The sequence below is a fragment of the Arachis duranensis genome, chromosome 3 (assembly GCF_000817695.3).
Source record: "Arachis duranensis cultivar V14167 chromosome 3, aradu.V14167.gnm2.J7QH, whole genome shotgun sequence".
Taxonomy (NCBI): Eukaryota; Viridiplantae; Streptophyta; class Magnoliopsida; order Fabales; family Fabaceae; genus Arachis; species Arachis duranensis.
The window spans coordinates 47,999,993-48,024,288 of record NC_029774.3 but is presented as its reverse complement, the minus strand read 5'-3'; the positions used below and the strand labels follow the sequence as shown (position 1 = coordinate 48,024,288).

The 24,296-nt window shown below is 36.8% G+C and overlaps 1 protein-coding gene across 1 annotated transcript; it reads left to right on the top strand.

Annotated features, from left to right (window-relative positions):
* The first annotated feature begins 17,122 nt into the window (after positions 1–17,122).
* On the top strand, positions 17,123–17,829 carry LOC107479144 (uncharacterized). Its single transcript, XM_016099294.1, has 2 exons — positions 17,123–17,461; positions 17,578–17,829. Exons 1-2 carry the CDS (start codon positions 17,123–17,125, stop codon positions 17,827–17,829), a joined length of 591 nt encoding a protein of 196 aa, XP_015954780.1.
* Positions 17,830–24,296: the final 6,467 nt, after the last annotated feature.

Below are 24,296 nucleotides of genomic sequence, written 5' to 3'. Positions count from 1 at the left end.
AAGGACGAGTGTCAAAAATGTAGAGAAATATGTGCAGTTGATTATCAAGCACCAGGAAGAGGAACAAGCAAATTCCTTTCCAAGAGATATAATGCAAGATCCTGTGGAAGAAAGTGAAGAAATCAATCAAAGGAGTTCATATTCCAGTGAATTAGAGAACTTTCCACCCTCACACATGGAAGAAAAGGAAGATGCAAAAACAAAGGAGGAGGATGCACAAATAAAGGAGGTTATAAGGGATGAAAATAATTATGGGAATCTACACTGCAATGAAGCAGAGAGTGGCATAGAAGGTGAGTTTATTGAACTACCAATTCAAGAAATTCTTGATAAAGGGTACACTCTAACCAGCACACAACACCCAAATTTTGAAATCAAAGAAGTGAAGGTAACCAAGGAAAGCACTGAAAAGGGGATTGTGACCAAGAAACAGAAGAAAATATCCATGAAAAAGAGAAGGTTAGAGAAAAACAATCCAACCTCTACACCAACAAGCAAGGTGAATCAAGCTAATCACAATAAAAGAAAGCATGTAAGGAGGACTTTATATCAGGGGGCACTAATCTTCACCTCTCCCCCCTTGGAGTCATTTCTTTTAACCAACTGGAAGAAGAGGAAGAAAATTCAACAATCAAGTATCAAGCTAGTGACATTAAAGAAGCGCTTGTTGGGAGGCAACTCAACTACTAGTATCCTTGGTTTTGCAGTTGCTTTTGTTTTAATTTTATAGTTATTTTCATTTAGCATTATAGTTATTTTAGTTTTGGTTTTAAATTACTTTATCTAATTTTTTTTAGAATTTTTCTTGTTTTATATGTGTTGTGGTCATGCAGAATGATTAGAACAGGAACAGGAGCAATTAAGAAGAATTTTTGACACCCTGTTTTCAGATTTTCTTTGCTTGAGGACAAGCAAACTTTTAAGTTTGGTGTTGATTGTCGCTTCGCTTTTGGCCTTTTCTGTTTATTTTAATAGCACCAAAGGGAGATGAATGTTCTTCATGGAGGAATGAGATGGCCACCAGTGTAACTAAGGTGGTTGAGTTCCTTTCATTCTATTTCTCCTCCATTCTTATTTTGTTGTCTTTTGTTTTCTGTTGCTTTGATTGCCTGCATGATCTTTAGTACTTTCAGTTCTTAGATTTAGTTTTATTCTGTTGTTTGCTTTTAGTAAAAAAAAATAATTGTCCCATGTACCACTCACTGAGCCTGAATCTAAAAAGAAAAGAAAAAGAAGTGATGTATTGCATTAGAAATTGAGTTTATATTTAAGAGTAGTCTTATTTACTTAAATGTGGTGGTGTTATCTATGATTTTGAATGCATGGTATGAACAGTGCATATTTGAATTTGAATCAAAGGATGTTGATGCATGAAGAATAGGAATTTAGAGAACTATTATGAATTCTCTGAATTAAACAAAAGCTTAATCCTTGAAGCAAAAGAAATAGCAAAATAAAAATAAAAGCAAGGTCTAAGGCTTTGAGCATCAATCACTAAGGAGGTCAGACATGATTAAAAGCTCAAAGAGTTGTTTTCTTAGTCATATCCTTGTGGTATTATTGTGTTAAGTAATTCTTGAGACAGAATATCTAGAGTCGAGGCCAAATACATTTAGCAGAGTATGCCAAAGGCTTTGAGCACCACTGTCTGGGAGTAACTGAAAGAAAAATCAGAACTTAAAGAGAGTTCCCCAGTCAAGTGCTTGTGGTGTTTTTGTGTCAAGTGAAGCCTGAGACAAAACATTTAAAGTCACGGCTAGACTCAAGGTACAAAGCACCAATTCATTGAGAAGTAAAGGATGTATTCTGTGTTCAAGGATTAAATTGGAGTACAAAGAGCAGAGAATTCATAATATGATCCGGATTCTAATTTTGAATGACAGTGACATTCCTCTGATTCAAAGGAAAGTGAGATGGAAAAACTATTCAGAATTATAATAGATAAACACTACTTTAAGAAGAGACATGAGCATAACTGAACTCTCACCTCTCATGCAAATTCACATCTTAATCATGTACTAATTTTGGTTGCTTGAGGACAAGCAACAATTCAAGTTTGGTGTTGTGATGCGTGAGCATCTTTCCTACCTTTTCCTAGCGAATTTACATTTAATTTGTTGAGTTTAATCAAAAATTAATTACCTTTTAGCCACTATGGATGCTACTTTGAGTCTTGTGCAATTCTATTTATTTTAGGTAGTATTCGGATGGATTTGATGGAGTTTCCGCAGAAAAAGAGAAGAAGGCGAATAATGCTGTCAACCCTGACCTCTCTGCACTCAAACCTGAATAACTCAAGCTACAGAGGTCCAACTGACATGATTCTAGTGGCATTAGAAAGATAACTTCCAGAGCTTTCCAGAGATATATAATAGTTTATACTTCTTCTCTATTAATTCGGCCAAGGCTGCGCCTAACTTGAGATTTCTCAAGTTAGGCATGGATTATTAAGGAATCAAGTGGTCCCCAACTCTCCAAGAAGCAAGCACGCAATCTCCTATTAATTCTGATTTAAACTTTATTTTATTTAAAAATAAGAAAAAATATTATTTAATTTTAGAAAATATATTTTACATTAATTAGGATTAGATATAAAAGGGAAAAGAATCTCACCTCTTCTCTTTTACCTCATTCCGCAATTTACAGTTTTTACCTGAATCCTTATTTTCTCTTTGAACCATGAGCAACTAAACCTCCACTGTTAAGGTTAGGTGCTCTGTCTATTATATGGATTGATATTATTATTTTTCTATTTTAATTCATGTACTGATTTATAATTCAAGAATTGTTTTCGTTCTTTATCTTATGAATTTGGGTGGAACGGATGTTTGACCCTTGTTCTAATTGAGTTCTTGTATAACTTGGAAAAGCTCTTTACTTGAACAACAGCTTGAAAATATATTCTCCTAAATTTCTAATTATCTGGATTTAATGGGATACATGTGACGGAGGTAGAAATTAACCAATTAAGAATTTAATGGAATAAATACGTTGCGAGTACAGTTCCTAACTAGTGAAAAATCCGCTTATCAATTTAAAAGGGTTGTCACAAAATTAGAAAAAAATACTGGGAGTATGAATCCCAGGTCGTCTCCCAACGAGTTGACAAAAGAGTGCAGCTTGTTGGTCAAATGTTTTCCAAGAAATTTTGAGTTTGAGAAACAGGAAAATAAATAAGAGAATTTATGTAATTTAAATAAAAATCTTGACCGGGAGAAGATTAATTGGAAATTCTATCCTTGTTGAATTTTTCTCAAGATCAATTGATAGTTGGTAGGTGTTTCCACTTATTTATCCTTTACTGAATAAAGGAAAGTCAAGTAAGTTGGGAGTCAACTTCTATTCACAAGTTCTAATCCTCTCCCTTGGGAAGGATTAGCGTTAGTGACTAGAGAGTCAACCAACAATAAACCCAATTACAATTTGACTCTTGAGTTTTCCAACTCAAGGTTCTCCTTTTAATCAACTCCCAGTCAAGTTGGAAAACTACTCCATTATCATGAATGGAGACTTCACAAAATTAAAAGGAAAAATAAAGAAAGACATGATAAACAATAATAAAAAAAATCAATTAAAAATAAAAATAGTTCTTGTATTAATAAACTCTAAAAATAATCCAATTGTAACTCTGGACAAATTAAGGATATGAAAGAGTAAGTGAAAAGTAGGAAAACAAATTAGAATGACGAAGTCTTGGCAGAGGTAACAACTCTTCTCAATATTCAAATCCAAAAGCAAATAAAATTCTAAGAACTATGAATGTGTAGAGAGAAAACCTAGAGGAGGAGTAAAATCCGATCTAAAAACTAAAAACTATCCTCATGAGAATCTCCCTCGAGTCTCCGCATGTTCCCCAGCTTTAGTCTATGTTTCTAAGCCGAAAACTGGGTCAAAACGTGGCCCGAAATTGCCCCCAGCGATTTCTGTAAATTCTGCAGATCGCGCATATCACGCGCACGCGTCGTCCACACGATTGCGTCATCCAGCGTTTTTCCTCGCCACGCGTACGCGTCGTCCACGCGTTCACATCATCCGTGCAGATTTCAATCTACGCGTTCGCGTCAGGCACGCGAACGCGTCATTGCAATTTTCTCCATTTCGCGCGGTCGCGTGAGCCATGCGTCTGCGTCGGTGTTCGCTAGTCATCTCCTTGATTTATTGTGTTCCTTCCATTTTTACAAGCTTCCTCTCCATTCTCTAAGCCATTCCTGTCCTATGAAACCTGAAACAGTTAACACATAGATCACGGCATCGAATGGTATAAAAGTGAATTAAAATACACAATAAAAAGATCTATAGGAAGCAAGTTTTCAACCATATAACAACTTTGGGAACGAATTGTAATATCATGCTAATCATATGAATAAGTGGGTAAAGACTTGATAAAACCACTCAATTAAATACAATATAAATCATAAATAATGGTTTATCAACCTCCCCACACTTAAACATTAGCATGTCCTCATGCTTAGTTCAAGGAGATAAAATAAATGAGTAGGGGGAATGTAAGACTCATGCAATGCAATGCAACCTATATATATGAATGCAACTATATGATTTTGTTTACTTGGTTAAAAGCAAATAAGTTCTTTAAGACAAACATAAATCAAATTCCACTAATTCAAGTCATACAGTAAGAATAGGTAATTTTGTAAGAAGACAGCTCATAAAAGCAGGGAACATAGGATCAAGCATTGAACCCTCACTGATAGTGTATGTGCACTCTAATCTCTCTAGTGTATAGGGTAATCACTCTATCCTTCTCTAATCATGCTTTCTAAACTTTGTTCTTCACCTAACCAATCAACAATATTTAATGTACCAATGCAAACATCATGAGGTCTTTTCAAGGTTGTAATGGGGCTAAGGTAAGGGTAAAGGTATATATATAAGGCTAAGTGAGCTAAAATATGAATTTTTGACTGACCTTAGCTCTCACCTAGTATACATACACTCTATATAACTTAGAATCGTACCTAGCTACCCAAAATTTCTCACTTTGCATTACATACTCATGTATCAGTTTTTCTTTCAATTTTTATCACATATGCATTGATCTTTAATTAAACTTAGTATTGAGGTAATTTTGTCCCTTTATTTATTTATTTATTGAATATATATATTTACATGAGTAGGCACCCAAATTTCTAATATTTTATTAAAGTAAGAACATAACACATTCCCTTAATAACCCATGTTCTCACAGTTTTTCCCACACTTAATTAACAGACAGTCTCTATCTTAAGCTAACCAAAGATTCAATTTAGGATAATTATATTGTTTTTCTGCTTAAGGCTAGTGATGTGGTAAAATATAGAACAAATGGGGTTTAAAAGGCTCAAAGTGGCTGACAAGGGTGATTTAAGGGGTAGGCTCATTTGGGATAAGTGAGCTAAACAAGTAATGGCCTCAATCATATGCATGCATATAACACATTAAGCATTGGACATATAGGATGAAACAAAATATAAATTACAACCATAGAGAAGAAAACACACAAGAATGAAATGTTTATGGTTAAATAGTGTAACCATATAAATAAGCTCAAAATCTCACAGGGTTGTGTGTTCTTTAGCTTAAAAACCATGTTCCAAATACAACTTCAAACAAATTTAACATAAAAAGTTTTGATTTAAATTAGTGAAATTTTTCAAAAATAGGGTCTTAAAAAGAAACTCATTATATTTCAACCAAATAGAACATGCATGCAAATAACCTATTATTAAACAATCTATCCTATCCTAATCAAAGGAAAAATAACTAAATATCCTACTTTATTGATGTTAAGGAAGAGAAGTTACCTCCGGAAGTCAGGTACTGACGACCTCCCTACATTTAACGTTTGGCATCGTCCTCGGTGCCATCTGTCAGGAACAAACGGGGGGCTAGTAGCAGTATATCTACAATCGGGACCGTCATGGCTCCCTATGCTAGTAAATGAAGTGGAGTCTAGAGTGTCTGGATCTTAGTCAGGTCTGTAGTTTCCCATAAGCAGCTCCTTGAGGTGTGTGAATCGGCGCTGGTTACGGCGCTCTCTTAGCTTCGCTTTCTGCTCTTGCTGGTCCATCCTCTCTAGTATCTGATGGAGCAGCTGACTTGTTGAAGGTGCTTATGGTGTGGAAGGAGGAATGTCTTCAGCCTATTCTGCAGGTTGGCTGTTAGTGGCTGCTGGAGGTCTGATATATTTCCCTTTAGGGACGTACTAATCACTCCGTGGAAGCATCGCTCTGGTGTCTCCAGCTCTGTATGAGACTCCGGCTGCTGAGACGAGATCTGAAACCAAGGCGGGAAAAGGTAAGTTGCCTGTAATTTGTACATGTCCCATGGCACTCCGGATGTGTCTTGGTAGGTTTAGAGGCTGGTCTGTAATGATACACCAGAGTAGAACAGCCATGTCTACAGTGAAGGAGGACTCATGAGTGCTCAAAAAGATGTAATGGGACATAATCTGTGCCCATGCTCGAGCTTCTAAGGTAAGTGCAGAAGCCGATATTCCCTTAGGTCGGGAACGATAGTATCCGTAGATCCATGTGCTGCCAGGTTGTGCTATAACTCTGAGAACGGCGTCCCAGTCAAATTGGTATGTCTGACGCTTGAGTGCGGCTTCTTGAAATGCGTCCAAACCTTCTGGAGCAGTGGGAAGATCTAAAGCTTTATGAATGGCCCCTTCTGTGATGGGGACTTTCTTCTGACGGACATAGACAGACTACAGGGTTGGCAAGTGAAAGTTGGAGTAGAATTCAACTACCCATGATAGATTAACCTGTCGTGGCTGTCTCTGTAGGAATCCCATTTTCTTCGCTCAATACGGGGCTCAACAAATTCAGCAATTTGGGTAGGGAGGATGAGAAGGTGCTCATTGTTATAGTTCCTTCCGCCAGAATGGGGAACATCTGCTCACAGTAGCAGTTAGTAAACCGCACAGTGTCCCTTGCTGGGAAGGCTTTCTCTTTTTCATCGACCTTGATGATCCTCTTGATTCATTTTGTTGAGGGTTTCACCGCTGTTGAAGATGGCTCTGCCACTAATGCTCGTTTTGTTTCTCTCCTTGCTGGTGCTTTGGGAGTACCTTTCTCCTTACCTTTCTTGGTGGCCATCCTGAAAAGGGAAAAAGAAAGTAACTTGTAAAGCTAAGGGTTAGAGCAAGAGAACGAACGGTAAAGGTGATAATCAATGTACGGTAAAGAAGAATGTCGTTAACACATGGTCATGACTACATGTGAAAAGTCCATCAATGGAAATATAGCAAGTGCATGGTAGAACAATTAAATGCAAGATTTTTATTGGCATGCCAGAAAGGGCATGAGTAGCATAGATCAAGCATTCAATGTCCAAGTTAGATTACCAAGTCTTTCAAACTAAAAATCTATTTGTAATAGCAATTTTATTTAATTAATAAAATATAAAAGGGATTTCATGAAAAGCAAGCATTTAGAGTAGTAGAATAAAAGAATTGTAAAAATAGTGCACAATGCCAAACAGGTTTTTTCACAAACACATAGCATGCATGGTAAATATGTTTTTGAAAGTAAGAAATTTGAACATGGAAGCAATCCCATAAAAAGTAATATAATTGTCAAACAAATCCCTAATAATCCACAAGCAAAATATAGAGATTAAAGACCCAAATAAATTTCCAATACCAATAAAAAAAGAGTTTAAAAAGAAAAAGAAAAAGAAAACATAGATAATGAAAGGAAAAAGAAAAAGAAGAAGAAAATAAAAATAATAAATGGAAAAGTAAAGAGAGAAGAAGGAAACAAAAGAACCTTGATGATGAGTGGGAAAAAGAAAAGGGGGGGAAAGTAAGTAAGAAGCGGGAAAGAATGAAGAGGGAAGGAAGAAAGAAGAAAGAAAGAAGAAGGGAAAAGAAAATTAGGATTTGGGGAAGAAAAGATATGATATTTGGCTGATCTGGATAAGCTGTGCGGTGCAGGCGACGCAGACGCGTGGGGAACGCGGTCGCGCGGTTAGCATGATTTCTAAGTGACGCGGACGCATGGGTCACACGATCGCGTGATATGAATTGTGCTATTGGCGTGAGAGCAGCCTCGCGTTCACGCAACATTCTATTTCAAACTCCTTTTGCCAAAATTTAGGGTGACACGTTCGCGTGGGTGATGTGATCGCGTGAAAGGCCATTTTTTGAAAAACGACGCGGACACGTGGGTCATGCATTCGCGTGGTTCACGCGTTCGCATGGTAGGGCTTGTGATTTTAGCATGGTTCCAGCCCCATTCCAGCCTAACATTCTGCCATACACCCCTTTTTACGTCAATTTTTTTGGGGCACGCGTTCGCGTTGGTGACGCGGATGCGTGGGAGGTCATTTTTCCACATGACGCGGATGCGTCAGCGACGCAGTCGTGTGGGCATATTTGTGCCAAAGGCACACCTCCAGTCACGCTTTCGCGCGTCTTTCTGTAAAATTCTCTTCTCTTCCCAAGGCACATATGACGCGGATGCGTCGGCGACGCTGTCGCGTCACGTGCCATGTTTTTTATGCAGTATGCAGATGAAGATGCAACTATATGTACTAATAATGAGAACAATTATTGAAAAAGAAAACTAAGGAAGGGAAAAGAACGATCATACCATGGTGGGTTGTGTCCCACCCAGCACTTTGCTTTAACGTCCTTAAGTTGGACGCTCCACTAGCTCATTCTCCTACTGTTGGTGGATCCTCCAAGAGAAAGATCTCTCGCTCTTTGTTCTTCTGCATCTTCTCACCATGATATAGCTTTAGGCGACGTCCATTGACCTTGATGAATTCAGAGCTTGAAGGATGATTCAAGTGAAAGACTCCGTATGGCTCAGCCTTCTCTACTCGATAGGGACCATCCCATCTTGATCTCAACTTGCCTGGCATGAGCCTTAATCTGGAGTTGTAAAGGAGGACTAAGTTCCCATGTTGGAACTCTCTCCTCTTGATGTGCTTATCATGCACAGCCTTCACCTTCTCTTTGTACAGCCTGGAGTTCTCATAAGCTTCTAGGTGAAGGTTTTCTAATTCTTACAGTTGCATCTTCCTTTCAGCTCTGGCTTTCTCAAATTCCATATTACATTCTTTTATCACCCAGAAGGCTTTGTGCTCTACCTCAACTGGGAGGTGACAGGCCTTTCCATAAACTAAGCGGAAGGGACTCATCCCGATTGGTGTCTTATATGCTGTCCGATATGCCCAAAGCGCATCTTGGAGTCTGGTGCTCCAGTCCTTTCTATGAGGCTTGACTATCTTCTATAATATATGCTTTATCTCTCTGTTAGACACCTCGGCTTGCCCATTAGTCTGGGGATGGTAGGCTGTTGCTACTTTATGAATTATCCCATGCTTCTTCAGTAATCCTGTTAGTCTCTTGTTACAAAAGTGAGTGCCTTGATCACTCACGATTGCTCGTGGTGATCTAAAGTGACAAATAATATGGTTTCTCACAAAGGAAACAACAGTGTTAGCATCATCAGTACGGGTAGGAATTGCTTCCACCCATTTAGAAACGTAATCTATAGCTAACAGTATATAAAGGTGACCATTAAAATTTAGAAATTGGCCCATGAAGCCGGTGCCCCAAACATAAAAAATTTCACAGAAAAACATAATCTGTTGAGGCATCTCATCCCTCTTGGATATATTACCAAATCTTTGGCAAGGGCAACAATATTTACAAAATTTAGCAGCATCTTTAAAAAGAGTGGGCCACCAGAATCCACAGTCTAAAACTTTTCTAGCTGTTCTCTGAGGGCCACAATGTCCTCCACTCTCAGATGAGTGGCAGGCCTAAAAAATGGACTGGAATTCTGATTGAGGCACACACCGTCTAATTACCTGGTCAACACCACACCTCCATAAATATGGATCATCCCATATATAATATTTGGACTCACTTTTTAGCTTGTCTCTTTGATGCTTAGTAAAATTTGGGGGAAAAGTGTGGCTGACTAGATAATTAGCTACAGGTGCATATCAAGGAACTACTTCAGATACTGCATGTAAGCTATCAAATGGGAAGTTATCATTTATAGGAGTGGGGTCGTCCTTAATGTGCTCAAGGCAACTCAAGTGGTCTAGCACTAAATTTTGGTTACCACTCCTATCCTTAATTTCTAAATCAAATTCTTGCAGTAGTAGTATCCAACATATTAGCCTTGGTTTGGACTCCTTTTTAGCTAATAAATATTTCAGAGCTGCATGGTCTGAGTACACTACTACCTTAGTACCAAGTAAATAGGCTCGGAATTTATCCAGAGCAAAATCAATAGCAAGAAGCTCTTTTTCGGTAGTAGTGTAATTAGACTGAGCAGCATTTAAAGTCTATGATGCATAAGCAATTACAAAAGGATCCTTACCTTCGTGCTGAGCCAGTGCTGCTCCTACTGCATGATTGGAGGCATCACACGTGATTTCAAATGGTTGGCTCCAGTCTGGTCCTTTCACAATTAGAGCTTGAGTCAGGGCGATCTTCAGCTTATCAAACGCTTGTATGCGATCCTCACTAAACTCGAACTCAATATCTTTCTGCAGTAGTCTGGATAAAGACAATGCTACCTTACTGAAGTCCTTAATAAATCACCTATAAAAACCTGCATGGCCAAGGAATGAACGGACTTCCCTCACGGAGGAAAGGTAAGGTAAACTAGAAATAACATCTACCTTTGCTGGATCTATAGAGATACCAGTATTAGAAACAACGTGTCCCAGAATAATACCTTGTTTGACCATAAAGTGACATTTTTCAAAATTTAAAACAAGGTTTGAACTAACACACCTGTCTAATACTCTAGATAAACTACCCAAGCAAAGGCCTAATGAATCACCATACACGCTAAAATCATCCATAAAAACCTCCATACAGTTCTCAATGAGATCAGAGAAAAGACTCATCATACACCTTTGGAAAGTAGCTGGTGCATTGCATAAGCCAAATGACATTCTCTTATAAGCATAAGTCCCAAAAGGACATGTAAAAGTAGTCTTTTCCTGATCTTCAAGAGCTATATGGATTTGAAAATAGCCTTATAACCATCTAAAAAGCAATAATGAGATTTACCTGACAGGCGATCAAGCATCTGATCAATGAATGGCAAGGGGTAGTGATCCTTGCGAGTGGCTTGGTTTAGACCCCTATAGTCAATGCAAACTCTCCATGAATTCTGCACTCTAGTTGTTAGAAGCTCTCCATGCTCATTTCTCACTGTTGTGACTCCAGACTTCTTGGGCACCACTTGTACTGGACTGACCCATTCGCTATTTGAAATGGGGTAAATGATATCTGCTTCAAGTAGTCTGGTTACTTCTTTCTTGACAACTTCTAAGATGGTTGGATTCAATCTTCTTTGAGGCTGACGGACAGGCTTTGCTCTTTCTTCTAAGAATATTCTGTGTTCACAAACTTGAGGGCTGATGCCTACTATATCCGCCAAGCTCCACCCAATTGCTTTCTTATGCTTTCTCAACACACTAAGCAGTTGTTCTTCTTGTTGGGAAGTGAGCTCCCTTGCAATGATAACTGGGAACTTCTTCTTATCCTCAAGGTAAGCATACTTAAGGTGTGAAGGAAGGGGCTTGTTCATACCCTGGGTCAAGCTATCCGACCTGGGATGTTTAGTGATAAGGCGACCAACCTCTTCAGGTCAAACTATCTGACCTCTTCTCAAAGAGCTCGGCCAAATTACCAAGAAAGCCCAAATAAAGGGCCCGAATAGAGGAACACGACCCAAATCCAAAGGCAGCCTAAGCCTATAGAGATAAGGGCAGTTCCCTTGAAGATAAGCTGACCTCACCCAAAGATAAGATAACATAAGATAAGATAAGATAACTAACTTATCTTATCTAAAAAGGTCACTCCACACCTCTATAAATATACTGGAGCACCCAAGAATAACTCATACTCTGATTCTACTAAAAACCTGCTTAATATCCTTGCTAACTTAAGCATCGGAGTCCCTTGCAGGTACCACCACCCTCCGGCGGTGACAAAGGATCAGCAGCATAGCTAGTCAAACAAGTCGGACACAACAGCTCCGGCCACCACCCACTAGTCGGACACGTCAACTCCGACCAGTACAGAAGATCTCGTCCGAGATCAACCTACAGTTTCAGGTAACCCTCAGAACAGAGCTTTAATTCTAATTTCTGCTCATGGCTAAGCTCCGGACCTTTTAGAGCTAATGATAATGGCAAGGCATCCTCACTTTGTTCAGAGGATATCCCCACACTTGGACTTTGCTCCATGTGCTTCTCTTCTATTTCCTTCTGGTGAACTGCATCTACAATCTCATCAATAATGTCGCGTTGGAATACTGAATGATCTTTTGGAGGATGCTTCATAACTTCATTTAGATTGAAGGTCACTGCTGGGCCGTCTATCTCAAATTAATAGGTTCCTGAAAAGGCATCCAGCTTGAACTTCGAAGTCTTCAAGAATGGTCTTCCAAGTAGGATGGATGACGGCTTTCCCGAGTCATTTTGGGACATCTCCAAGATATAGAAGTCAATGGGAAACGTGAGCCCCTTAATGCTCACCAATACATCTTCAGCAATTCCAGCCACTGTAATAATGCTTTTATCTGTTAACACAAAACAAGCTGCCGACCTTTTTAAGGGAGGGAGCCTCAAAGTATCATATATAGACAAACGCATTATACTTACACATGCTCCTAAATCACACATACAGTCAGAAAATATTACACCTCTAATGGTACAATTAACCATACATGGACCTGGATCACCACATTTTTCAGGTATACCTCCCATTAAAGCAGATATAGAACTACCTAATGGAATAGTTTCTAATTCATTACTTTTATCTTTATGTATGCATAAATCTTTTAGAAACTTTTCATATTTAGGTACCTGCTGAATAACATAAAAAAGGGAGACAATTACCTCAACCTTTTTGAATATTTCTACCATTTTGGGATCAAGTTCCATCTACTTTCTAGGCTTCTTTGCAAGTTGTGGGAAGGGAATAGGGAGGGCGTTGCTTGCAGCTTCTGCATCCTTTGGTGTTTCATTCTATGGTTGAGCTGCTTCTTCTTCAACTATGTTTTGTACGTCCTCTTCCTCTTCAATATTTACCACTTCTACCACATCCTCAGCTAGGATGTGTACTGTTAAGCTTGGCTCCTCTTGGTTCCTCTCCTGTAATGTAGTTCCGGACCTCAAAGTGATGGCATTGATGCCACCCTTGGGATTAGGTAGGGGTTGAGAAAGAATTCCACTGGAGCTTGAAGGTTGATTGGTGGAATTAGGTGAGGAATCTAACCAGGAGACGAGAGCTTGTAAAGTGGCAGTCAGACCATTTAAAGTAGAATTCAGCTACGTATGCATATCTTGTTGTCCTTGTGCGAGAGAACGGAGCATCTTGTCATTTTATGAAGAATTAGAATAAGTGATCTAAGGAGCTTGTGGTTGGTTGTGCTGGGGTCCTTGAGGTTGTCTTAGGTGAGGTGCTCTGTAAGTTTGGTTCTGATTCTGATGTCTGTTGTTGTTACTGTTATTCCACCTTTGGTTTCCATTGTTATCTTTGCCTCCTCTATTATAGTTGTCCCTCCAACCATGGTTAGAATTATCTTTCCAACCTTGGTTGGAATTGTCCTGCCATCCATGGTTGTAGTTGCCACCTTGGTTGTAGTTGCCACCTTGATTGTATCCTTGATTTGGGCAGTCATAGAAGTTGTGAGTGGCTGCCACAGTGTTGTCTTCCTGTTGGAGCTGCGGACATTCATCAGTATAATGACTATAATCAGCACAGATCCCGCATACTCTTTGTGGAACTAACTGTTGGCTTTGTTGTGGTGGGGGAGGCTAAGCTTGTTGCACCTGTTGTTGATTTAACTGCATTTGTTTTAGTAGATTGGTCATTTCACATATACTTTATGTAAGAGCAGTAGTCTCACTGCTAGAGAAAATCTCTGCAATAGTTTTTGAATGGCTATGCCTATGCCTGTGATTCCTAGTGGACTCAGCTAAGTCGCTGATCAATTGCCATGCTTCATCTTCGGTCTTGTACTTTTTCATAGAACCATTACTAGCACCTTCCAATGTAGTCTTATCGTGAGGCTTCATGCGTTGTCTGAAGTAGCTGATCAACACCATCTTACCAATCATGTGATGGGGGGCATGTGTCCAGGAGATTATTGAAGTGCTCCCAATATTCGTAAAGAGTCTCGGATTCGCCTTGAATAATCATAGAAATTTCTTTCCTCAATCTATCAGTAACTTCAGCTGGAAAGTATTTTTCCAAAAATTCTCTTCTAAGTGTACCCAGTTAGTAACAGTCACTTCAGGTTGAGAGTAGTACTATTCCCTCACCTATCCCTCAAGAGAAAATGGGAAGGCGGTTAACAGAATAGAATTTTCATCTGCACCATGACGCCTAATAGTAGAACAGGCTATCTGAAAATCCCTAAGGTACTTAATAGGCTCTTGAGCAGGTAAGCCATGAAACTTGGGCAGCAAGTTGATTAGTGCATTTTTAGTTCAAAATCTGCAGCCATCGTTGGGTGATGCACTTGATATGCCTGTAGTATAAAATCTGGAGCTCCAGCTTCCTGGAGAGTAACTCTCCTAGGTGCTGCCATGTTATCTGCACGTGAATCAACTGAATCAGTAGTAAATGAGCTTGTTTCTTCCTCGAATGGCGGTTTAGATTCGCCCTCAAATGAGACTGGTGAATCGATAACAATCACTTCACCACCCTCAGAGGCTAACCGATGTCGAGCTCACCTAATACGTGAAAGAGTTCTTTCAATTTCAGGATCAAAACCGGCTAAGCTCGGATCAGGCAGTGAACGCATCATTCAATGAAAGAAACATACGGCTTATGGCAATAAAACAAAATAAAATAAAATGCAAATAAATAAATTCCAACCAATGAATTAGCACACTATTGCAACTCCCCGGCAACAGTGCCAAAAATTGACGGAGGCGGAAATTGACCGATTAAGAATTTAATGGAATAAATACGTTGCAAGTACAGTTCTTAACCAGTGAAAATCTACTTATCAATTTAAAAGGGTTGTCACAAAATTAGAATAAAAATACTGGGAGTATGAATCCCAGGTCGTCTCCCAACGAGTTGACAAAAGAGTGCAGCTTATTGGTCAGAGGTTTTCCAAAAATTTTGAGTTGGTGAAACAGGAAAATAAATAAGAGAATTTATGTAATTTAAATAAAGATCTTGACCGGGAGAAGATTAATTGGAAGTTCTATCCTTGTTGGATTTTTCTCAAGATCAATTGATAATTGATAGTTATTTCCACTTAGTTATCCTTTACTGAATAAAAGAAAGTCAAGTAAGTTGGGAGTCAACTTCTATTCTCAAGTTCTAATCCTCTCCCTTGGGAAGGATTAGCGTTAGTGACTAGAGAGTCAACCAACAATAAACCCAATTACAATTTGACTCTTGAGTATTCCAACTCAAGGTTCTCCTTTTAATCAACTCCCAATCAAGTTGGGGAACTACTCAATTATCATGAATGGAGACTTCACAAAATTAAAAGGGAAAATAAAGAAAGACATGATAAACAATAATAAAAAAGATCAATTAAAAATAAAAATAGTTTTTGTATTAATAAACTCTAAAAATAATCCAATTGTAACTCTGGACAAATTAAAGATATGAAAGAGTAAGTGAAATGTAAGAAAACAAACTAGAATGACGAAGTCTTGGCGGAGGTAACAACTCTTCTCAATATCCAAATCCAAAAGCAAATAAAATTCTAAGAACTATGAATGTGTAGAGAGAAAACCTATAGGAGGAGTGAAATCTGATCTAAAAACTAAAAACTATCCTCATGAGAATCTCCCTCGAGTCTCTGCATGTTTCCCGGCTTTAGTCTGTGTTTCTGGGCCAAAAACTGGCTCAAAGTGCGGCCCAAAATTGCCCCCAGTGATTTTTATAAATTCTGCAGATCGCGCATGTCACGAGTATGCGTCGTCCACGAGATCACGTTATCCAGCGTTTTTTCTCGCCACGCGTTCGCGTCATCCGTTCAGATTTCAATCCATGCGTTCGCGTCAGACACGCATACGCGTCACTGCGATTTTCTCCATTTCGCGCGGTCGCGTGAGCCATGCGTCCGCGTCAGTGTTCGCTGGTCATCTTCTTGATTTCTTCTGTTCCTTCCATTTTTGCAAGCTTCCTCTCCATTCTCTAAGACATTCCTGTCCTATGAAACCTAAAACACTTAACACATGGATCACGACATCGAATGGTATAAAAGAGAATTAAAATACACAATAAAAAGATCTCTAGGAAGCAAGTTTTCAACCATAAAACAACTTTGGGAAGGAATTGCAATATCATGCTAATAATATGAATAAGTGGGTAAAGACTTGATAAAACAACTCAATTAAACACAATATAAATCATAAAATAGTGGTTTATCAACATGACATATAATCCTCTTATATTTGGGTAATTAGGATTTTTGTGGCATATAAACTAGAATTAAGCTTCACCCTCTAATTGGAATTAAGTGACCAAGGAATTGGCGGTTAATGAATTTTAAAGGAGACTAAAAAGGTTTAAGAAATTAGGGTTTAGTCACATATATTTTGCCATGAATTAAATCTTGCATGATTAAAATAGTTAGTAAGAAAAGTCAATCCGGAAAATAGATAACTCTGAAGCCTTAACTGTTTTCTCCATATATTTCACAAACCGTTTGCTGCTTGCTTTCTGAATTATTGAATTTACTGTTTAATGCTTTTGAACTCTCAAATATCATTTTCTGTTTGTCTGACTAAGCCAATCACTCAATCATTATTGCTTGATCCATCAATCCTCGTGGGATCGACCCTCACTCACATGAGGTATTACTTGGTACGACCCGGTGCACTTGCCGGTTAGTTTGGGTTATAAATTTCGCACCATAAGACATTTATTTAGAATGGACTTTCTTCTGATATTCAGTCTAGAGGAAAGATTATTTTATATGTTGCATCCAGTGGAATTGTGTCTTTACTCCTACCTGGTGGCAGAATGGCTCATTCTAGATTTTCAATACCCATTAGAATTACTGATGAATCTACTTGAAACATCAAGCATGACAGTTTAAAGGCTGAGCTGCTTATCCAAAGTAGCTTAATAATTTGGGATGAAGCTCCAATGCTCAATAAAATGTGCTTTGAAGCACTTGATCAGACGCTCAGGGATCTTATGTCAATTACCGATCAACATAAGACACATCAACCATTTGGTGGTAAGGTTGTTGTTCTAGGAAGTGATTTTAGACAGACACTTCCGGTGATTCTGAAAGGGAGTAGACATGATATATTGTCATTAGCTATTAACTCATCCCATCTGTGGTCATTTTGTAAGTTTCTGAAACTGCATACGAACATGAGGCTTCTAATGTCTTCTTCGGATCAAGATGAAGGTAAAATGAAGAGATTTGCTAATTGGATACTTGATGTTGAAAATGAAAATATTAGTTCTGTTGTTGGTGATGAATCAGAAGTTTAAATTACAGATGATTTATTGATTACAACTACTGATGACACTCTCTCTCTCATTTGGTAGACTTTGCATATCCAAATTTGTTGCAAAATATGTTAGATTATAGGTATTTTTAGAGTAAGGCAATTCTTGCTCCCACGCTTGAGAGTATCGAGAAGGTAAACGATTTCGTCTTGACAATCTCTCCAGGGATGAAAAAGGAGTATTTAAGTTCTAACACAACATGTCAAGATTATGAGAATGAAGATGTACAACAAAAGTGGTTCACACCAGAGTTCCTAAATGACATCAAATGTTTGAGACTACCCAATCACAAGTTGACTTTGAAGCCAGGAATCGCTATAATGCTACTCCGAAACATAGACTAGACTTCAGGTTTATGCAACGGGACAAGATTAATAGTTAACAAACTTGGCAACAACGTAATTGGAGCGACGGTAGTGACCAGTAGAAATATTGGAGATAAAGTGTACATTCCAAGAATGAACTTGATCCTTTCAGATTCAGGATTGCCATTTAAATTCCAACGGAGACAATTTCCATTAACAATATGCTTTGCAATGAACAGGGTCAATCATTATCACATGTAGGACTTTACTTGCCAAAATCAGTGTTCACCCATGGACAACTTTATGTTGCTTTGCCAATAGTTAAGAGTCGCAGTGGCCTCAGAGTTTTAATTCTGGACGAAGACAACAATCCAATGTCATCAACAATAAATGTCGAGTTTAAAGAAGTTTTTAATAATATTTAGGTAAGAATAATATTATTTTTATTTTAATAGCATGTTATGATTTACACAAGTGTACAAATATTTACTGTAGATATAACTAATTTATCTATAACTCTGTTTTCAGATTTGAGATGAAATGTGTAATAGGGAGCACAACATCATATGCCAATTGCTTTTCTAATGAAGTTAGTAAGATAGTAAGATACTAGGTTGTTGATAAATTTTTATTAGCCTTTTGATATAAAGTTTAGTGTAAAATTGACATGCTATTATTACAGTTATATATGTTCTTATTTTTTCATTTCTCACTCCTTATGGTTCAAGAAAATTATAGAATTCAGACTCTTCTATTTGCATTTTACTTTGAATAAGGATAAAATAGTATATTTAGTACGTTTATTATATAATGATAATGATAGTGTTATACTAAACTCAAAAAATTTATGATTATAAAATATTATTTTTTATTTAACATGTCAAATTTAAATATAAGCTCGTGCATCGCATAGGTTTAACACTAGTTTCAAACATTTTCTTAATTAAATGAAAAATGACACTTATTTGATTATAAAGAGTAATAACTAACAACAAATACTTGATCTAATAGTTAAAACAAGGATATCCATACACTACAAGAAAAAGCATATTTTTCGATGTAAAAAATCGACGGCTATCTCTGTCGTCGATATTTTTCAATGGCTTGCTGTCGATATTTAAAAAAAAGAAATTTAAAAATAAAATAATAAAATTGACGGCCTTGTCGTCAATTTTTTTATGCTGCATTAAACCTTTTTTAACTATCGTCATATTATCGACGAACCAGGGGTTGGAAATACTTTTATTTTAAAATCGGCGAAAATGACGTCTATTTTTATATTTAAAATATCGACAATATTTTCATCGATAAATTTGAACGGTCTAGATTGCTTTCTAAAATCGAATAAATGGTGTGGATTTAATGTATAAAATAGACGCGAAAGTCATTGCTTTTTTTTTTCAAATTAAAATCGACAACTCTACCATCGATTTTTATTACTAAAAACATCAGCCCCGTGCCCACTTCTCGCCTCCAAGTTTAGAAACACAATTTTACCCTAAATTCCTCATCAACCCTCATTTTACCCCAAATTTACCAACCTTCATTCTCCATTGCCAGCGTCATGGTTGCACTGTCGTAACTCCGTTTGCTCGCGCCGCCGTCGCGCTCTATTGCTACCGTGCTGCTGTCGCTCCTCACTATCACTCCTTTTGCTCGCGCCGCCTGTCTTTCCACTGTTGTCGCGCCACCGTTGCTCCTTCTCTCTGTTGCCGCCGTCGCTCCTCCTACCTTGGTCCTTCTCTGCTCTCTCTCTCTCTCTCAAACAAGCTCACAAGAACCAGGTATTATTTTCTGATTGTTACTAAACTCTTTCCAATGTCAACTTCAGTTTCATTTAGAAATTTCCTATTTCAGGTGTAAAACTTGACCTAATTGTAATATCGTGTTCTCTAAATTTGAAGAGAATATATAATATATGTTGTGAAATTGATAATTTAGGTTAGGTCAAGAGAGACCATAGCTTTTGCATCTCCTGAAGTATTGAGTCCTTTACGATTGAGCCTTAAGTAAGGAGAATCAAAAGACTCAAATCTCATTCATCACACAAAATCTAGGACATCAAGTATAGGTCTTCTCTAATCCTACTTCCTAGTTTCAATAGGATTCTTTTTTTTTTGGATAGATCCTAGTTTCAATAGGATTGATTCTTATTATTTGAACACATTAATTTGAATCACCTAATTAATAATATTTTGGATAAATTATATTCACTTTCCTAAAATATTTCTAAATTATTAAAGTCATATCTTCTCTAATTGTCTAATTTATACTATCCATCTCTAATTGTTGTCTAATTTCTTTCATGATATTCTGTTCATGTTTATTGGGGTTAATGAATTTGTGAACCCAAAAGATCATAACAAACCTATACAAGAGGTTAGTTCATTTTAAGTTTTTCTGCATAATTATTTATATTTATAATTAATTTTGGAATTTGGATCAGCGAAGGTTTCAAATGCAGAGTTGTTAGTTGGAAAACATGGAACTCTTGTTTCTAGTTGCTGCAGAGTTGGATAACAGAATGAAGAAGAAGAACAGAAGTGTGTTCTGCTGCTACTAACTCTCACTCTATGGCTCTTTGAACACATTCATCACTATTCAACTTGACTACCATTTTTCTAAGTTTAGGACAATCAATATTTATTCTAGTCTAGTCTAGTCTTTATCATTTATATATGGAGGAAGAAACTACTCATTATTGTTAGTTAAGTTTTTATCAACAACCAAAGCTATTTGAAAGGTTAAGAAATACATTCAGACTGACTTCTTAATAATATGTCATCAACCCTTGCTGTTAGTATCTCATTTTTTCTGTCACCAACCCTTTTTAGTAATAAAAGTGCTTCTGAAGTTATATTCATTTAATATATATTCTTCGTATTTTAATTATTATTAACAATACTTAATAATAAAAATGCTTGTGAACAGTTTGTAGATGTCACTAACCCTTTTTAATAATAAAAATACTTTTTAATAATATAATTCAGGTTGTTGCTTTGTTGTTCAAATTCCTGTCAATAAAAAGAACAAGAAAAAAAGGTACCAAGAGGAATTAGAGGAGCACATTGTGTCACTGATTTCTTTATTATTTGGTAAGCAGGCAAGTGAGGTTTCTATGAAGTTCACATAGGATTTTTGATATATGAGTGAATAATTTTTACATTTTGCATGTAATTTATCTGACAGTTTAATTTTTAATCTTTCTCAATTGTATTATTTGACCTTAGTATAAGATGTTATTTTAATTTTGTAGGTAGAAATATCTTTGTTTAATTTCTTGTTTGATTTTAATTTTTCAACTTATTTATCTTAAAATATCATTATAGTGGAAGATGCTTCTCATTTTGTGTTAATTAGTTCTCAATATGAATGAATCATAATATTTTAGATGTGTACATATATATGATAATCACCGTTGATGGATGTAAGTGAATTTAACGCATTAGACTGTGCATACATAAAAATGGAGCAAACCATGCCATGTGGTGATGTCCTTGTATATCTAATAGGATCGGATAATATCAAATTTTTTAGATGATTAAACATATTAATAATTAAATCAAACGAAACTAATTAAGAGAAGCAAATGCCAAATGAAGTGCCATTTGTTGTGATATTGAGGAAGACTAAAAATAACTTTTACAACATGCATGTTATATGTATACTGAATTTTGCCTTTTGTGATATTGAACTTTTAATACTCTCTTTTTTTCTAAGTGGGATCTTAAGGAGTTCTAGGAGAGAGATTGTTAAGTAAATTTATTTATACACCTACAAACTCCGTACCAATATTGTTAGAGACGGTTGTTCTAACCAAATTTTAAAGCAACTCCATTTTTACTTTTGAAGAATAATTGCTTCCTAGCTGATGGAACCCTGCGTAGTTTTACTCCCAAAAATTCAGTTTTCTGATATAAGCCACGTCAAAATATCCTCTAGAAATCACATTTGATTTTAGAATTGTCCATTAAAAAAATATTAATTTTCAATGAATTAAATAAAGTAATTATTTAGCATGATATTTTGTTTTAATAAAGTATCCAGCCATTATTCAAATCATTCATCCTCAAAACTCTTTCCAAACAAATACCAGAATATCAAACTTTACATACCTTGAATTCGCAGATCCATAAAGGTACAAAATTTGTGTGTTTCATTGTTCTTTATATATAAGACTTAAATTAGGAAAACTATTCAGATTCACATAGTTGAATCTTGGAAGCTTCAATTGCTCTTTTTCCTTTCTGGTAATACTAGAAGAAGATATTGGTATAATTTTTCACTGGTGTATATGATTTTAACCTTGACTCGTTCACTAGCTACTCAATTGGTCTAATCTTTTTATCTGGATCTGGACTGAAAAACATAGCTATAGTAAGCCTGTCATTTTCTTGCTTATATTTGCTTCTATTTTTTTACTTTTTCTTAAACAAAAAACAAATAAAAAGAAAAGTGAAAAAGGCTGTATTTTTATACTTTCTTTTAAACTATTAAATACAAGTTTAGTTAATGTAAGTAACTGAATATAAATTGTCCATATTCTTTTATCTTTTTTCTTTTCTGCATATACAAGTTCATCTGGCATCTAATGCTTTTCTTTAATTTTCTGTTTTACCTTTTAATATAGTATTAAGAAGCAGACCCCACATCAAAAAATTCAAAAAGATGGAATAAATATGGTTGGTAGAGACGGAGATCGCGGCCGTGGCTGGGGTCGAGGTCGAGGTCGAGGTCGAAAGGGGAGGCCTAGGCTTTCTCCCGGTCACCCCATTGACTTGCATGCGGATCCATACACTCTTGTTGGGTCATCATCAGGCACGACTGCTCTGATCAATGGGAGACCGCCACCTATTGCTACTACTACTCCCTCTTGTTAGGAGTCTCAGATACACATGATGCCTATTCCGGGTGTGCCAAGCTCATGCATTCAACAAGCCAATGAACCTTCCAACACTGCCTCACATGGTGTTCAGAGTGATCCAGCTATTATAGCTCCCAGTCGAGCAGGATCTTGTGGGGAAAGACAAACCACATCTAATGGTACCCAAGATACTCAGGGTTAAGGAACTTCCGCTGCTACTGGTCACTAGCACAAGTGCTCCAAGCTTAGATATGATGGTGCCAAATGGTTTGTTATTTGATTTAAATTTTATGAATAGCATGTCTCATTTTTACTAAGTAATATATCTTTATCATTTTTTTTGTTTTTGATGTAGTTGGCACCTACCTAAACCTGGCTTGAAGCGTATTTCTCAGGTTTTCAAGGAAAACTACGACAAGCCTTGGTTGAGTTTTTAATATATGGTGGACAGAGTGAAGGGTAAATTTTAATTACTATATTACAGTAATTAACTCAATAAAATTATATGGCTGAGTTTTTAAGGACCTGTATGTTTTTACTGCACATGCTAATCTCATTAATTAATTACTAAATTATATGTCATAATCTGTTTAATTTAGACGTGATGCAGGACTAATTTGTTATTGATATATTTTTACTTCGGATCTTGTGGTTTAGAATTTCAATGCCACATTATATACTATACCATCTGATGTGTATATATATATATATATATATATGTACTTGGCTGTTTTAGTTAACATGTATGAGAGATTTATATATAATTTTTTGTTTAGTCCTCACCATCATTCTTAACCAAATCATTGTACCTAAAAATTAGCTAACATAGTTGATGTAATTAGTCAAAGAAAAGAGAGATGGACAGCACGGGGATTCAGTTTAAGCCACATAGGTGTTAGGTCCCACTTCCTTGTTTTTTTTCCCTAAAAATAATGTCATTTATATTATGCAATCTATTGAACAGCATTTTAATAAAAAAAATTTAATTAAAAGAGAAATGCTTTGACATTCTTGACACGGAAGAGGATGATATCTATCAAGCATGGAAGTTTATGGCTGTCAAGCGCTTACGAGGTATGCTCCATGCCATTTGCAAAAAAGGTGCCCGTCTATATTGGATCCCACCAGAAGTTCTTGGTGAAATGATGAGACATTGGGACACTGATACCTATAGACAATTACAGGCGAGAAAAATAGCTGCCAAGAAATCGACTCAAGGTACCTCCCTTCATATTGCAGGAGGCACCACCTTTCCAGAAGCGAGGTTATGCTTGGTAAATTACTTATAGAACCCTCCTTTTTACTTTATACTATGAGTTGCCATCATAATTTATACTATCAAAATTTACCTATTCATTGAGCTATATATGCTGCTATGCTATTTTAAAACATGTTAAGACATTCAAGTCCTACTCTCTTAACAATTTTGGCTTTAGAAGTGTCTGGTAAATAGTCATAACATTGATAAGATTCTGTGACTAAACCTGTGCTAGCCTCCATGTCTCTATGCTTCAAATTGCATGAGTATTTGTCTCTTGTGGCTACTTGCCTTCATCAGAATATGTCACATGAAGGTTTATTATATATAAGAAAAGAAATTAGAAGTAAAATCTGCTTCCTTGAAGGTTTATGTCAGTTGTCA

Excerpts from the sequence above, each read along its gene's own strand:
- LOC107479144 (XM_016099294.1), top strand. The coding sequence starts at position 17,123 with ATGTGCTTTGAAGCACTTGATCAGACGCTCAGGGATCTTATGTCAATT. Across the intron at positions 17,462-17,577 it reads TTGTTGGTGATGAATCAGAA|AGTAAGGCAATTCTTGCTCC; the intron begins GTTTAAATTACA and ends AGGTATTTTTAG.